General features: G+C 52.1%; 1 protein-coding gene across 1 annotated transcript; it reads left to right on the top strand.

Annotated features, from left to right (window-relative positions):
* Positions 1–8,591: 8,591 nt before the first annotated feature.
* Positions 8,592–17,684, top strand: Slc25a29 (solute carrier family 25 member 29). Its single transcript, XM_059279803.1, has 4 exons — positions 8,592–8,799; positions 13,126–13,169; positions 16,321–16,404; positions 16,685–17,684. Exons 1-4 carry the CDS (start codon positions 8,766–8,768, stop codon positions 17,441–17,443), a joined length of 921 nt encoding a protein of 306 aa, XP_059135786.1. The 5' UTR covers positions 8,592–8,765; the 3' UTR covers positions 17,444–17,684.
* The last annotated feature ends 6 nt before the right edge of the window (positions 17,685–17,690 follow it).

Raw genomic sequence — 17,690 nt, 5'->3', positions numbered from 1 at the left:
GCGGCTTTGCCCAGCACGAGACCTTGGGTCAGGGACATAAACTCCCCAAGTCTTGACTTTCCTAGTAGCCAGTGGGTCTCAGGTCTTGCATGGACAACAGGAAAAGCCCAAGGAGTATCTGATGGGGCCACATCCTGCCATGGGCTAGGTAGTTATCATTGGCATAACTTATTATCCAGGCCAGCTTTAGGCCTCCTTCACCTGGATATCACAACCCACACCTGGGGCTGCCACAGAGAGCTCTTGGGAGAATACAGGCTTTCTGAGACACCACAGGGGATCTAGGAATATGCTACTCATCTTACGAGTTATACCCAACCAGAGAGGCAGATAGTAAGTGGAGGACATACAACCCCGGCCTCAGGGACTTGCTGTCCAAAGGGAGCCTGTGAACTCTTTCCTGCTGGACATGGCAACACATGCCTGTAACCCCAGCAATTTGGGAGCTGGAGGCAGGAGGATCAGAAACTCACTGCTGCACGGCAAATTTGAGGCCAGCCTGGGCTACTTGGGACACTGTCTCAGAAAGTAATTGTGCCTCAGCTTCCTGAGTGGTGGAGGCACAGACGTGAGCCATCCACCCAGCACGACGGGCTTTGGATGTCTCTTTCTTTTTAAAGATTTTAAGTTTATTGTATGTGTATGTGTGTGATTGTATGTATGTGCACCACAAGCATGCATGTGCCTGCAGAGGCCAGAAGGTATAAGGTCACCTGAACTGCAGGTACTGATGGTTGTGAGCCACCTAACACAGGTGCTAGGAACCAAACCTGGGTCCTCTGCAAGAGCAGGAAATGCTCAGAATCGCTGAGCAATCTCCCCAATCCCAAATGTTTCTAATACTGGGTTGCAATTTATTTCCTTCCTCCTCCCGTCCATGTGTCTTCATCCGAGTGTCTAGGGATCCACTTCTTGTACATGTCCATAGCACTCAGAAAAATGACACAAAGCCAGAGGCTGTGAGCCAGGTAGCTTGGGATAGATCGGCCCTGCTCTGCTGCATGGCCTGGACAAATCCTGTAGCCTACCCAGGCTTCACTTTCCTTACCTGGAAAGCAGAAACTGTTCAGTAAGGGTAGGAAGAGGTTAGGTTCCAATTCTCCACCCTCCAGTGCTGGGGATGGAACCTGGGACCTCATACATGCTGAGCAAGTGCTACACCACTGAGCGGCATCTCCAGTCCCTAGGGTCTGCCTTTTAAGGACAGAGTGCCAAAGATTTTGCAGACATACTTTAAAAAGGTCTGTGTATGTGCGTGCACACACATACACATAGAGGCCAGAGAAGGTGTTGGATCACCTGAAACTGGAATTACAGGCAGTTGTTACCCACCCAACATGGGTGCTGGGAAACAAACCCAGGTCCTCTGGAAGAGCAGCAAGTGTCCTTAACCACTGAATTATCTCTCTAGCTCTATGGAGGCACACTTCCAAATCATTACCAAGAACCAAGAACCATAGCTATGAAGTGCAACAGGCTGTCCCCAGCTGGGCTATCCTGGAGGCCTAAGAGGAGCTAGCTGAACCATTTGGAAGGGGCCTTCTTTGAAGGCAGCAAGCAAGAGTATGTTCCATAATGAGCTCCGAAGAGCCAATGGAGTGAGCTGAAGGGTCACTGTGGTTTGGGACACATTTTATAGGTGCAGGCATAGCCTGGCCAGGAACAGGGACATTACTGGGGGGGGGGGGGGGGGCGAGGCAGCAGTTTGGGGAAGGGAAAATGGGACAAAATGCCAAGAAGGAGGTAACGACCCAGGCTTACAGACTACCTGCTAGCTGCTAGACATCCTCTCTGTGGTCAGGAAGACCTTTACAGAGGTCACACCTCAGAGGTGAACCACACCCTTCACGCTCTCTATCCTCCCTGGCACAAAAGCCTGGTGGAGCAGACACAGGGCTCCACACCAAAGGGCTGGTGCAGAGGGTAGGTAGAAGCTGATCTCCCTGCCCAGGGCTGCCCCTAAGGCTGAGCAGGAAAACTAGAGAAGCTGTGGATACTGCCTAGAACCCTGTGGAAGCTCTCAGAACTCCTGGTTCCAAGACACTGAACATTGTTCTCCAGCCTTCTCCCTCAGTCTCTGGAGCTGCCCAGGTCTCCCACATCTGATATTCATTGAGTGACATGCCTGCTATGACAGTGACCAGCCTGGGCTCAGGACACAGGACCCACCCTGCCAGCTGCCTCTCCCTCTCCTGTCTCCTATGGTACCAACTCCAGCTAGTTCTACCACACCCCAAATCAAGGCTGTGCAGGGCACACTGCCCTCCAGGGCCTGTTGGTGCTGACCGTGGGCTGGGAACGGTCTGCTCCTGGCATCATCAGGCTGCCAGTATGCTAGTGGGAGCCCAGAGGGCATGCAGACTAGGCTACATGTGGTCAGACACTCATGAGAGACCCCCATGAGCTTCCAGTTCTGGAGCACCCTCAACAGCAGAGCCCCACAGCCCATTTGTATTTATCAAGTCATGACGATGCAGCTATTTATAACAAGTCCTATCTTGAGTGTCTGGTGTCCGCTGACTCATGAAAGCCAAGTGGGTTCTGAAGTAGGCCAAGACAGCCTCTGGTCAACCAAGAGCTGACCCCAGGGGAACCATTGGAAAATGCAGGACTCCCACACACATACACCCAGGGCTGGAAAGCACAATTATTAAATTAATCCTCATCCTCTACTTCCTGGAACTAGAGGATCATGGGTAGCAGGACAACAGCAGAGTTGGGTATTGTCTGCTCCTTGGTTCCTTCCCCAACCCTGAAACAAACAAGACCTGAAACAAAGGCCCATATGGTGCCAACCAGGACAGCCAAGCAAAACCAACCAAAGCACGCTAGAACCCTGAGACATTGTCCCCCAAAAGCCTTTAAGGTATACCGAGGAGGCTGGCTTCAGTGCACACTGTCTGTCCTGCTCAGGGGCTGGGAATCTGATTTAGCTCTACAGGAACTCGATGCTCAATTTCTCTCTTGGAAACCTTAAGGGGGTACTCACATCAAGGTACACCAGCCAGCCAAACCAGTTCCTCTGTGGCTGCCTGCCAGGCTGAGCAAGCCACTCTTGGTTCCAGGTTGTTTCCTACCCCTGCAAAGCTGACCCCTTCCAGCACTTCCCTGGCTCCTCAGGGTGGCCTACTAACTAATTGAGAAGAGATCTTACTATGTAGCAGATAGCACAGCCTGTAGCACAGGCTGGCCTTGAACTCATGGATGATGCTCCTGCTTCAGTCTTCTGAGTGGAAGGCCCTGCCGGAGGACCAAACTCAGGTCCCCTTGTGTCTATACTTTTCAAACTAAGCCATATCATCAACCTCTTACTGGATTTTTATTTTATAAACATTTCATTTATTTCGTGGGGGTTTCTTTGGGGTGTGTGGGGCATGCATGCCATAGCGCAAAAGTGAAAGTCAGGGGACAGGTAGTACTAACTGGTTCTCTTTTTTTACCATGTGCATCACCAGACTCCATCTAGCTAACCCCTCCTTACAGCATTTTGTTGTTGGAGAGTGTTGTTCTCACTATGTAGCTGGAAAGGCTGTTCTTGGTTGTCAGCTTGACTACATCTGGAATTAACTAAAACCCAAAAATGGAGAGGTACATCTATGAAGGCTTTTTGCTTATTTTGACAAGGGAAGATCTACTTTTTTTTCATTTTTATTTATTTATTTATTTATTTATTTATTTATTTATTTATTTATTCTATTATCAGCTTGATACAGTATAAATTCTTATCCTAATAGTGAAATGTTTCATTGAGGCTTGCCCAGTAATTGAGTAAAACCAAAACTTATTATAAGCCACAGTCATTCTAGGGGGTCCCCCCCCTCCCCCCGCTATGTAGCCTCCCTGGATCTGTGGGTTGCAGTCTGATTGTTCTTTGCTTTATGTCTAGTATCCACTTATAAGTGAGTACATACCATGTTTGTCTTTCTGGGTTTGGGTTACCTCACTCAGGATGATATTTTCTAGTTCCATTCATTTTCCTGCAAATTTTATGCTGTCATTGTTTTTCTCTGCTGAGTAGTACTCCATTGTGTATATGTGCCACATTTTCTTTATCCATTCTTCAGTTGATGGGCATCTAGGTTGTTTCCAGGTTCTGGCTATTACAAATAGTGCTGCTATGAACATATTTGAGCATGTATCTTTGTGGTATGATTGAGCATTCCTTCAGCATATGCCCAAGAGTGGTATGGCTGGGTCTTGAGGTAGATCGATTCCCAATTTTCTGAGAAACCACCATACTGATTTCCACAGTGGTTGTACAAGTTTGCATTCCCACCAACAGTGGAGGAGTGTTCCCTTTGCTCTGCATCCTCTCCAACATAGACTGTCATTAGTGTTTTTGATCATAGCCATTCTGACAGGTGTAAGGTGGTATCTCAGAGTCATTTTGATTTGCATTTCTCTGATGGTTAAGGATGTTGAACATTTCTTTAAATGTCTTTCAGCCATTTGTGGTTCTTCTTTTGATAATTCTCTGTTTAGCTCTTTAGCCCATTTTTTAACTGGATTGTTCCATATTTTGATGTCTAGTTTCTTGAGTTCTTTATATACTTTGGAGATCAGTCCTCTGTCGGGAAGATCAACTTTTAATCCAGATCTTTTGAGGTGGGAAAACCCACCTCTAATCTGGACCACACCTTCTGCTGGAATCCTATATAAGGATATGGAAGAAGGAAACTTTTGCTCTTTGCCAGCTTGCTCTCGACCTTGCTAGCAAGTCCATTCCTTCACTGGCATTAGAGCCTACTACTTCAGGATTCCAGCATATACTGATGACCACCTGAGACATCCAGCCTCGAAGACTGAGCAACTACTGGATTCTTGGATTTTCCTTCATAAGCAGCCATTGTTGGATTAGCTGGACCACAGCCTGTTAAGTCATTCTAATAAATCCCCTTTCTATATATAGACGTTCTATAAGTTCTATTCATCTAGAGAACCCTGATACAGTAGCCTTGGCTAGCTTAGAACTCACTATGTAGACCAGGTTGGACTTGACCTTGTAAGAGATTGGCCTGCCTCTGCCTCCTGAGTGCTGGGATTAAAGATACAAGTTATCACATCCAGCCTTACAGGATTAAAAAAATTATTATAGACTTGTGTGTGTGTGTGTGTGAGAGAGAGTGTGTGTGTGTGTGTGTCTGTCTGTCTGTCTGTCTGTCTGTGGAAGATAGAAGGAGCATTGGATCCCCTGGAGCTGGAGTTACAGGTGGTCATGAGCTTCCAGACATGGGTATTGGGATCCAAACTCAAGTCTTCTGAAAGAGCAGGGAGTGCTCTTAACTGCTGAACCATTTCTCTACCCCTAGGATTTTTTTTAACTTTAAGAAATACATTTCAAGCAACCGGAACCACCGGTTGCCTTTCACGAGCCACATGTCCCTAGAGAAGGGAGACACTGTTAGCCAGTAAGGCCCTACTTCCAAATGCCATCACCTCAGGGCTAGGATTTCTATATATGAACTGCAGTGAGAGGACATTCAGACCACAGTGGTGTGCCAGTCAGGCTCCTTAAGTGAGAACTGGGTAGAGCCCAGTTCTAGAGCTATGCAAGGTTAGGGGAAGGGCTTCCCAGAAGGAGGCAGCCTTCACAAAGGCCCTGAGGCAGGAGCAAGCTTGGCATGTGAACAAGAGCTGAGCAAGAGAAGGCTGGAAGATCAGTGGATGCAACCATGTCATTATGGCCCTCCTGTGTCCTTGGCATTGGGCATAGATTTTATATCAAGCAAGGTAGGGGCTGACTGACAGCCCCATTTGTCACTCAGTATACAGGCTCCAGGGTAGGGAGATCAAAGGACGTGGTGCTTCTTTTTGCCTACTATTGGTTCTGTTTCTACACTAAACCTGTCTTATGTAAGAACTCAGGAAAGACATTTCCAAACAAAACATGTCACTGTGAGCAGTGATAGTTCCTTCCCCACACTGCTTCTCTCCTACTGTTTGCCCTTCGGCTGGGATCCTCAGAGCTAAACAGACCCCAGTACCTGTGGGGCAGAGTTTGAAGAAGTAGTACATTCCTGATGTAATTCTACCCTTGTAAAATGCAAGAAAAGTATAAAACAATACAGCCCCAAGATGTGGGCAACCCAGTACTCTTTCTGGTCTCTTCCCAGGTAACTACCAAGGTCAAGTATTTGGACCCACCTTGTCTTCTGACTCAGATCACCAAAGGCCTGTGCAAAGGGCTCTCAGGTAGCAAGACTGCTGTCTCAAGTGATTCCCTCCCATATCAGTGCCTGCCCCCCAAGGCACAGACTAGTGGGCCCTGAGGGCACACCCAGCCCCACAGAACAGATTCTGACCCTCTTAGGGCAGCATGCAACCTCAGCTTAGCCTCCCATTCCCTCACACATTTTTGTCCCCAAACCTAATTGGTCCAGAAGTAATACCAGCCCCCCACAACTGGCCCATCCATGCTGTCTGCCTACAAGGTACCTAGAGGACAGTGCATAGAGTCCCACTGGATCCCTACAGGGACTGTCCCTGGGCCCTCCCTCCAATGGTTCTGAAGCTTAAGTATGGAGTACCTGATGTGTGTGCCAGGCTTCTGGGCCCTTCTCCAGCACTCCTAGAGGGTCAGAGCTCCACACAACCAAGGCCAGGATAGACATCAATGTAAAGGCAGGCTCTTCCACATTCCTCCCTGCCCTTCTCTGTCTGTTTTTTTTGATGCATGTTCTCTTGAAAACAAAACAACAGAGGCTAGAGAAATGAGACTCAGCAAGTGATACACCTGCCTGCCCAACATGCACAAGGCCCTGAGTTCCACCTCCAGAGGAAGAAAAAGAAACCAGATGTTATGGTGCACACCTGTAGCCTCGGCACTCAGGGGGCTGAGGCAGGAAGGGGGCAGGTTCTAGACCAACCAGGGTTACCTACCAAGATCCTGTCTCAAAAAGAAAAAAGCTATAAACAGAATGGACTGTTCTTGTCTCATTGGTTGCCCTCTCATTTCTTAGAACCCAAAGCTAGAGGTGGAGGTGTAGAGATATGAGCTTTACCCACTTGGGTCCCCAGGGCATTCTTATGACTATGTCCCTGTATGAGGACTGTTGGGTTTAATGGCCTGGCTCGGGGCAGACCCTACATTCACCCCAGTTCTGATGTCTACCTTTTCCCTCTTAGCACCTGCCTCCGGAAGGCACCCAGACAGCTTAGAGGCTGTGGAGATCAAACCCAGGCCTCCAGACCCCTAGTTCAGGGCCCAGCAGCCACCACAAGCACTGGACTTAGCAGTCAGCAGGCCTGGACTTGGATGTCGGCTTTACAAAGGGTCCATTCAATTCTAAGAATGAACATTACCTCCCAAGGTCCTTGCCCTCAGCTCCAGGTTCACTGGAACCTTTAAAGACCTGTTCCTCCAACTCGGTACCCAGTTCAGAGAGGGTAGAGGTGAAAGCAGTATGCAGGTGACCAGAGGACGCTTTTACAGGACTCTCAGCTCAGGAGAAAGTCATGACTAACAAGAGACCCTGGGAGATGGTGGTTGTGTCCATCACGGGGACCTGCTTCAAGATTCCTTGCCGTCGTAAATATTAGGGGCAACTGGGTGGGTAGGCACGTCGGGTTCTCACCCTACCTAACCCTTAGTGCTCTCCACACCAGGAGCACCTGCACACTCCTTGCCCTCCAGCAAGCTCACCCTGTCCCAAGGCCCAGGGCTGCATGGTGTTTGCCCCCTGATCTAGTCTGCTGGCAGCTTCCAGCCCTGTCCTGAAGCCTCCCTCTCCCTACAACCTTCAGCAGCTCCCAGGAACACCTCAGGGCTTGGCGGCACCCTTCCATCCATGGGTTCCTTGTGATTGAAAAGTTCATCTCAACCAGGCGGTGGTGGCGCACGCCTTTAATCCCAGCACTCAGGAGGCAGAGGCAGGCGGATTTCTGTGAGTTCGAGGCCAGCCTGGTCTACAAAGTGAGTTCCAGGACAGCCAGAGCTGTAACACACAGAAATCCTGTCTTGAAAAACCAAAAAATTTTTTTTAAAAGTTCGTCTCAGCATCATCCAAATTCAAGTCTCTGGCCCTGCCTGGGCGCACTCAAACCTCAGACACACGCCCCCCCCCCCCCCGCCCCACACACACCCCCCCAGCGCCTTTGCCTAGGGAGACCCGGGGCCTAGGAGGTCCCTCCAGTGGGGAGTAATTCTCGAACTTTCACAACTAGCTGTGTCCAATACCAGAGGCCTTGGAGAGTCCCGGCGTTCCACGTGTGTTCGCCACAGTGCCCCCAGGACACTGGCAAGGACGATGAGGTTGAGCAGCTGAGTCGCATCCAAACACCGTGAGGGGCCCCAGGGTCGAAGCAGAGCGTGCGCCGCCCCTTGCACAGCGCAGTTGGGAGGTTCCCGGCTCCAGGGCGCAGTGTGCCCACTGCAATGCCCCTTCCCTGCGCCGCGCGGGCGGGCCCGAGAAGCACAGTCTTTGTCTGCTGCCCCCCTAGTGCCCCCGCCCGCCGTGTCCGAGGCCACACCCTCCCGGCGTACCCAACCAATGAAATTTGGCGACAGCGCCCAGAGCGCGGGGTGTTGTCCGCTCCTCCTGTACCCATTGGTTGCGTTTTGCACCCGCGGGGGCTGCGGCCGGCAGGGCGGGGTGCGCGGCGCGAGGTGAGGCCCCGCGTGCTGGACGCCGGGGGAGCGCTTTCCTAGGAGTCATCACCCAGCCGTCATCTGGACTTGCTTTGCGCCCGGAGGCCAGACAGCCAGAGCCCCGACGGCCCGGGGGCCCGAGGAGTAGTAGGACTCAGGCGGCTCGCGGGGCCGGGCCATGGCGCTCGACTTCCTGGCTGGATGCGCCGGAGGTAAGGAGACTCCAGGCATGCCAGGAACGCAGCCTGCCTGGTGCGCGGGGACAGGTGTCTTCTCCACCCTTCCGTGTGCACTGGGTGCGAGGTCTGGGGATCCCGGCGGTACCGCGGCTTGGTCAGAGACAGGGACAGACAGGAGGATGCGCCCGCGGATTCTTCCCTCCCAGCAGCTGTTCCGAGCGAGGCTGGTGACACCGCGCGACCTCCTAGAGGGCTGGCCTGACCCCAGGCGCCCAGTTCTTCCCATGTGGTGCTTTGAGCTACTGAAGGGCGCCGAAGACGAGGAGGCGGTCCACCGGGTGGTCAAGTCAGCCTAACTCGGGAAAGCTTGAGGTGGAGAGCAGATCAGGTTTGCCCATGACCCGAGGTGCGGACCTGTTGAACCTTTAGTCCTTTTCTTGTACCTAGAGGTGTAGTTTATTTAGTATTAAATACAGAGTCTGCTTTAGCCATTGGGATTCCAGGTAAATTGGCGGAGATGGCAGTGGTCTGGCTGGTTATGTCAAGGCTGAGTTCAGCCCTGAGGCCCAGGCCTGGCTCCTCACCCACCTGTCTACTGTCTTCATCCGCTTACCGTCATAGCCCTACCCGGAAAGGTCTCACCTGGAACAGTGATTGACTAGCCTTGGCCTTAGGTGTTTAATCCGTGCTTGCTTCTTCCTGGGTGGAGAAGGCTGGTCTGGCAGGATGCTTTCCCAGGGCAGTGATGTGCGTACAAAGTGCTTGAGAGCCACCAGGCTGTTACTGAGTCCTCTTTAAGCTCTGGGAGGGGGACAAAGTCCAGAGATTTCTGCAAGTTGGTGAGGAATTAGAGACACAGAAGGGGTCCCATCTTATCCTCCACCTGTAGCAGGAAGGATGAAGGCCCCTTCTATGGCCAAAGTCCCCTTGTGTTGTTAAAGTCTCCCCAGGGCCAGGGTTCCATTTGTGGTTGCAACCTGGTCAGTACACTTGTCCTGGGGAGCATTTATTCACCCCTTGGCCAGACCTGCTTAGAGACCCAGACCACCTCCATGTCAGCCACCCCATGGACTCTTGCTCAAGTAGGCCTTTCCTGCTTGGGATGTCCATCCATCTTCACCCTTTGAGAGCCAGGGTGAGGGGATCATGTGCCCTACCTCTAGCCCTGGTCTGCATTCTCACCCAGGGGGCATAGAGAGTGCCCAGCTACATGGAAGTAATGCAGGATGGGTCTGAGACGGAAGTCACATGCAGAGCTTTTTTCTGGGTTCATCCAGTAAGGGAAGAAATGGGGAGGGGTTGTAACCTCACACTCAGCCTCTCTGAAGGGATAGGGCTGCTGGGGGACAGACAATGATCTGATTGTGCCCTAGGCATGCCTTCCGGGTTCCCATCACTGCATGCTGTCAGACTTGCTCTGAATGTGGGGATCTGGACTTATAAAGCGCCTGCCTGGAAGGGATGATAGCGGGACCTCTTTTCCAGAGGAAGAATGCACTGTGGGTGTGCCTGAGTGGTCCAGCACACATCCTATCCTGCCTTTAGCCTCTGTGGAGGCAGGGTAAATATCTTGACTAATGGTTGGTTTCTGGTAGGAACCTTTCTTTCTACTAGAAGGGTGGGGATGCTTCTACTCACCCCCTACTGTGTAATGATGGGTCTCAAATCTTGAGGCCACAGTGGCCCCTGGGTTCAGGCCAGGGCATGGGTCAGTGTGACAGAGAAATGCCGGATTACCAGGTGGTGTCTGTGTGGAGGGAACAGACCTGTCATCTCTCCCAGAACTGTGCTGCCAGGCGTCTCTAGAACAATGAGTGGTCCCTTCCTGTCCTTGGATACTCATGGTGTCAGAGCTACCCTGGCTGTGGTCAGTGGCTTTGGATTTAGGAGATGGGTCCCTTTTTGTTGGTGTGACTAGACTAGGGGGATCCTCTTGGAGGTGGTGAGGCAGGGCTCCTTGGCTCTCAAAGGGACTGTGAGATCAAAAGGACATGGGTAGGGAGTGGGGATGCCAAGACCTGCCAGCTTGGGGCCCTCCTGGGGCTTCCCAGGAGAAGGGGTGGGTAAGAGGCTTCAGAGTCTCTGCAATGTCTTGAAAGTGGCAAAGGCTGTTGTTGCTGCTACCTGTGAGCAGCTGCCCACAGCTGGGCTCTCTGCTGGCACCAGGGAGCCCTTGGAGGGAGAAGGAAGAAGGCTAACAGGGTATAACAGACGCTCAGCATACCAGCCACGAGGACTAGGCTTTCCAAAGACCTAAGAGATTCAGATTAGCCTAAGAAAAGAAGTTCCGGAAGTAAGATTTGCAAATACAAAAAGTGGTAAGTGGGGGTTGGGCCACTGGGCTCTGTGAGGTCCTGGTTCTGCCCTAGTAACCACTAACCAGGAAGTTAGAAGCAGGTGAAAATTGGTGGCTCTCCAAAGGGAGGAAACAAGGTCCCACCACTAGAAATAGGCGATGTTGTGAGGACATGCGGGGTTCCAGGAGAAAAGGAGCCTGCCTGGAAATGGTGACTAGGGGGACTAGATTATAGTGGAAATTTCCCTGGCTTGGAAAAGGGCATGAATCTGCAACTCGAGGCTGGTGGAGTGCCCAGCAGGGTTGCTTTAAAGACACAGGCACACCCCTTGGCATTCCCCGGTGGCATTCCTAAAATCCACACGTAAATCTCTGAGGTGTCCTGATAGAACAATGAGGAGAGGGTTAGCTGCAGGTTTCCCAGCTGCAGCACTGGACGTAGCCCAGCAGACTCCAGGAGGAGAGGAGCCGTGGGCAAGTGGCAGTGATGGGGGCCTGGATGGGCGAGAGGTGCCTCACTTGTTTTCCTGTGTGAAGACTGGAGTGTTACTAGAAAGTGTTTAATGAAGTGCTGAACACTAAAAGAGCAGATCAAAAGAAATCCAGGTAGCACACTTGCAGAGGCAGGCTGGTTGGTCTCTGAGAGTTTGAAGCCAGCCTGGTCTACATATATATAGGGAGATCCAGGCCAGCCAAGTCACATAGTGAGACCCTGTCTCAAAAAGAGAAAAAAAAATGTTGTTGCTTTTGTTGTTGTTGTCGTTGTTTTAGGACAGAACATTACAGAAGGATGCAAGGCACAGTTTGGGAGCAGATGTCACCCTTTAGTGTCTCCTGGCAGGATCTGTGGCCAGGCCTGACAGGACCAGCAGAGATGAGTGGTTAGGAGGCAGCCCCAGGGCCCGGCTGGGGCTCCAGTTACATCACTCACTGGCCATGCACCATAGATGTACTGCTGTGGGCTTCTCGGTTCTGGTTTCCTCGTTTGTAGAATGAGTTAACCAGCCTCTGGAGTGGGAGGGTTAGGATCAGCATGAACCCAGGACGATGACCAGCAGTTTGTAATGTTCTTGTTCATTGCCCAACATTAACCACTGCAGTTAGATATAAAGTAAGCAACCAAAGAGAACTACTTTCTTTCTGCATTGCTAAGGGAGGAGCCTAGGACCTCAAGCACTGTGAGCAAGCGCTCCACCACTGGCTATAGGCCAGCCCCAAAGAGGCTCTTTAGCAGATGTTTCCTAGAGAAGGAAACCTCTCTGACTTCTGTTTCTTCTGAGAAACGGGGTCATTGGGCTGCAGGGGGTGTGGGGATGCAGAGGAGTCATACCCGCAGGCCATTCTGAGGAATGTGCTTAAGCCTTTGAGGAGAAGTGAACCTTGGTCCTGAGGGTGGGGTCTCTGGCAGGCCCTTAAGTGATAAATGTACTGAACATGACTCAGAGTAGTGTGGCTCTTGGGAGGTGTCAGCCAGCAGGCAGCAGGTCTTCAGGTAGTATTTCCTGGGGGTTCCTAATCTCCAGGCCATCCTGGAGTGTGTGTATGTGTGTGTGTGGTGGGGGAGTAGGGGAAGGACGATGCTAAGTGCCTTTCAGGTGAGAGGAATAAGGCCGAGACAACGAGTCCTTTGTGAACATGCTTGGAGATAAGTAACAGAAGGAAAATTCAAATCCTGGTGGCAGGTTTACCTCCAACTCCAGCATCTCCGGTTCAAATCCCAGTACAGGCTAACCTCTGACTCCAACATCCCCTGAGCCTCCTGTGGTGTCAGGCTTCGGGACGGTGATGTACAGTTCCCAGGGGACATGACACCTCAGGGAGCTGCAGGGGAAGGCAGAGGACACAGCTTTGAGTCAAGCAGATGCTGGCTGCTCTTGTTACCAGAGGTGAGGTTACAGGAATTCCTGGGATGGGCCCAGGGTCCCATGGGGACCTGGTCAATGTGCCCTTCCCATGTGTCATGCCTGTCCATCCTTCCTTGCCAGAACCTCACTCTCCCATCCGTCCCCCCAAGATTCTGCGAAGTTCTGAGGCACTTGGTCACGGGTACCTTTTTCTTCTAGGTGTGGCAGGTGTGCTTGTGGGACACCCTTTTGACACAGTCAAGGTGAGTCTCTTGTGGAGGTACAGACAGGTTGGGACAGGCCTGCAGGGCTTCTGCCCCGGGAACACAGTAAAGGTCATCCCTCAGGTTTTGAATGAAGGTAGGGCAGCTGGCCCTCACTGAACACACTGACAGACCCTTCCTCCTGGGCAATGCATCTCCCACAGAGGCTGAACTGCATGTCGAGCTCACAAGTTCTGCTTTACTTGGCAGGCAGAAACTGAGGTGTTGATGGACAGGTTTCTTCTCATCAGCTGGAGAAAGAAAGCTCACCTGGTTGTCAAGTATAGTTCCCCTAGCATCTTCTTTGAATTATTATTATTTTACGTGTTTTGTCTGCACGTATGTCTGTATGTCTTGTGTGTGCCTGGTGGAACTGGAGTTTCAGGTGGTTGTGAGCAGCTATGTGCGTACTGGGAATTGAACCCAGATCTTTTGGGAGATCAGCCAGTGCTACTAACTGCTGTTAACTCCATCTCTTTGGCCCCACCCCTAACATCTTCCTGAAAGAAAAGGCAGAACTACAAGGAATCAAACCCTCCTGGGCCAGGTGTGGTAGGTATAGCACACCTGGAATTCCAGCCCTGGGGAGAATTGAGAATTTGAGGCCAGTTTGTGTTAGAAAAGCGTGCCTCCGCCTTTAATCCCAGCACTCAGGAGGCAGAGGCAGGCGGATCTCTGTGAGTTCAAGGCCAGCCTGGGCTACAGAGTGTGTTCCAGGAAAGGCGCAAAGCTACACAGAGAAACCCTGTCTCAAAAAACAAAAAACAAAAAACAAACAAACAAACAAACAAAAAGCCTGCCTCAACAGCTGGGTGTGGTAGCAGACCCTAAGGTGGCGGCATTGGGAAGCTAAGGCAGGAGGACCACAAGTTTGAGGCCAGCCTGAGCTGTATAGCAAGACCACGTCAGAAACACACACCTGAAATAAACTCGGGGGTATTTCTCTCCCGGTCTTTATGGATCAGTGCTTGTCATGACTTTTGAGTGCTGGCATCGACCTGCAAGGCAGTGTCACCCAGCAGGGTCCTAAGGAATACCACTTTCAAATGCCAAGGCTCTGAACATGGAAGCCCTGGGGCAGGTACCTCTTGAATCACGCCTTGATTAACTGGAGCTCCAGTTTCTATGGGTCCCAGAACAGAGGTCAAGGAGACAGATGCACGTCCTCTGGTGGAAAACCCCTGTGGAAGCTTCCCCTGTGGCTGGAGTTGTAGGTGCTCAAGCTAGTCCCATCAGGACCCTGCCTCAGCCGTTTACAAGGTGCCCATTGGCCCTGTGAGTGGCAGGGCCCTAGGCCAGATCTGTACTTGGTTCAGGCTCTGAGCCAGGCTCCTTTCCCACTTGTGTAAGGGAAAAGCTGGAGGCTGGATGCATCAACCTGAGCTGGGCTGAGTTTCACTTCCTGGTTCTTCCTTTTTTTTTTTTGTCTTCAGTGAACCAGGTGTTTGTTGGCAAGGAAAGGAGCTCATTAATTCAAAGGTGGGATTTCTTCCTGTGTGGGTGTAAGGGCCTGGCCTTGTGCACGGTCTTCGACCTTACAAAGCTCTGTCCTTGGTCCAGGCATCTGTGAGGTGAGGGGGTGGATGAGGTCACTAAGGCTGGTTGTTTATTGAGCATCAGGATAACTTGAGTCACGTCAATAGGTTAATGCGGGCTCTAGACAGCACAGACCTGTCACCTGGGATCCCTGGGGAGAAGGCTGGAGAGCAGACTCTTGGCAAGCAGTGGCCCATGAATTCCAGTCATAGGTTTGCAAGAACGAGGCCCTGATATACCCTGTCCACAAGGCGACCCGCCATGCCCACATTCTGTCTGGATGCCTTTTCCCAATCACAACGAGCCTGGCCATATTCACATATCATTGATTTTATAACTTGTGGTCAAATGTCTCAAACACCTCCCACAGCTGTGTCCAGCCAATAAGAGCCATGGATTCACTTCCTCAGCCTGGCATTGCAGAGGCTGCTGACTTGACAGGTACTAGATTCTGAAGCAGGCCCCTCAGGGGCCTTTTGTTCTGGTAGGCCCAACTCCTCTGAACTGCTGAGCCCATGACCACCCTTCTGCAGTTATTCAACCATAGGAGTCACTCCCTTGCCCATGGATACCTGGAAAGTGATCTTTCCGAAAATTAATTTGTATACACCCCAACCCCTAACTATGGTTGGGCCATTGGCATTCAAGCCAACTGGCCATTAAAAAGCTGTTTGTTTTTAGTGTGTATGGGTATTTTGTCTGTATGTGTGTATGTGTACCATGTGTGTGCCTGATGCCCACGGAGGCCAGAAGGGCACTGGATCCCCTGGAACTGGAGTCACAGAAGATTTGAGCCACAGAGTGGGCGCCTAGAATTGATCCTGGATCCTCTCATAGAGCAACCAGTGCTTTTAATCACTGAGCTACCTCCCCAGCCCTTTGCACATGCTAGGGAAACTAGTGTAGCTCTGTCACCAAGCTACAACCCTAGCCCATGACTGACCCTTTCTGAATCCAGTCAAGGGAGCTCCCTAGCTCCTGAGACCGTGATGGAACCTAGTTTCTCCCATAGCAGTAACATGGATTCCAAGTTCAGGATACGCCCCTCTCCTCATGCCACCATGAAGCCAGCGTCAGGAGCAGATAAGCTCTCAGGCAACAAAGAGTGCTTTGACGTGGAAGAGGTTCTGGGCCACTGGGCCTGGCAGTGGCCCCAGGACCTGGAGTTATTGCCATGGGTACCTAGGGAGGCTGTCAGCTGGCTGTCACCGCTCATGACTCATGGTCATGGTTGTCAAAGGGCTACTAGCAGAAACCAAGCAGGAGCGGAACGGAGGCCCAGTACCCCACCCTGATGGAGGTTAGTGGTGGGACACCAGGCTGGGATTCCCCTTTGACCTCAGCCTCATATGGGAGGACAAGTGTCACCTGAACAAGGGTTGGCCCAAGAGCTGGTCTGCACACGAGAGACCTCTCCTCCACTCGTCTTGGGGACTCCCAGCCCATCTGCAGCAGACTGTCCTTGTAGCTGTTAGCTCTCAAACACCCAACCCGGCCGCACCCTGGAATCCTGGTTTCGCAGAAAGTTACTTGGCTGCCAGCCTTGTGCACTGCAGGCCAGGGGAATTGCTTCAGTGGCCCCGCCCATCCCCGCTCACTGGCTCTGCCCCTGCAGGTGCGGCTGCAGGTACAGAACATGGAGAAGCCCCAGTACCGAGGGACTCTGCACTGCTTCCAGGCCATCATCAAGCAGGAGAGTGTAAGTGCCTGGGCGGGGCAGTTGTAGGGCTGGGGAGCAAGCCCGAAGGTGCTACCGTCCCAGGCCAAAGGCCCAGGAAAGGTCATCGGGGTACTCATGAGGGACCATGGGTGTGTGAGTTGATTGACTGAGGACTCTGCATCTAACAGAATTCTGCATGCTGCCTATGAGCAGCCAGGTGGTTAGGGCTGCCACTTGGGTATGGAGGGCCTGAGGAGTGTGGCTGGGCAACGCAAACAGGGCGGCACCCCTCATCCTGATGGCATTTCTGTCTCTGCAGGTGCTGGGCCTGTATAAAGGCCTGGGCTCACCACTAATGGGGCTCACCTTTATCAATGCCCTGGTGTTTGGGGTGCAAGGCAACACCCTTAGGGCCCTGGGTCAAGACTCCCCACTCAATCAGTTCCTGGCTGGTGCAGCAGCAGGTGCCATTCAGTGTGTTATCTGCTGCCCCATGGAACTGGCCAAGACAAGGCTGCAGCTGCAGGATGTGGGCCCTGCTCGAACCTACAAGGGCTCCCTGGACTGCCTGGTACAGATTTACCGGCACGAGGGCCTGCGTGGCATCAACCGAGGCATGGTGTCCACCCTTCTGCGCGAAACGCCTAGCTTTGGTGTCTACTTCCTCACCTACGACGTACTGACGCGTGCCATGGGCTGCGAGCCAGATGACCGCCTGCTGGTGCCCAAGCTGCTGCTGGCGGGGGGCACGTCAGGCATCACATCCTGGCTCTCCACCTATCCTATGGACGTGGTTAAGTCACGACTGCAAGCCGATGGGCTGAGAGGAGCCCCTCGCTACCATGGCATTGTCGACTGCATGCGGCAAAGCTACCAGGCTGAGGGCTGGCGAGTCTTCACACGAGGGCTGGCCTCCACGCTGTTGCGTGCTTTCCCGGTCAATGCTGCCACCTTTGCCACAGTCACTGTGGTGCTTACATATACCCGGGGTGCGGAGGCCCAGCTAGACAGTGAGGCAGTTCCGGCCACCCCTGCCACCCCTGCCGGACCTGCTCTGGCCCAGCCTTCCAGTCTGTGATGCTGGCCATCTCACCAACACCCCCAGGGCCATGTAGCTGAAACTTGACACAGATAATGTGGCTCCTCAGCCAGTCTCCTTGCTCCTTGGCTGGTGATACCAGCTAGGGTATACCCCACTGACCTCCTATTTTCTTAGCTGTAAAATGGGGACTCTTCCTCATACATGGTACATTTGGGAAGGTCAAGCCTGGCTAAGTCTACACTCTGCAGAAGTCTACACACTACCAAGAAGAATCTCCTAAGTC

The sequence above is a fragment of the Peromyscus eremicus genome, chromosome 14 (genome assembly GCF_949786415.1).
Source record: "Peromyscus eremicus chromosome 14, PerEre_H2_v1, whole genome shotgun sequence".
NCBI lineage: Eukaryota > Metazoa > Chordata > Mammalia > Rodentia > Cricetidae > Peromyscus > Peromyscus eremicus.
Note: the sequence above shows the minus strand (reverse complement) of the source record. Positions and strands in the feature narration are given on the sequence as shown.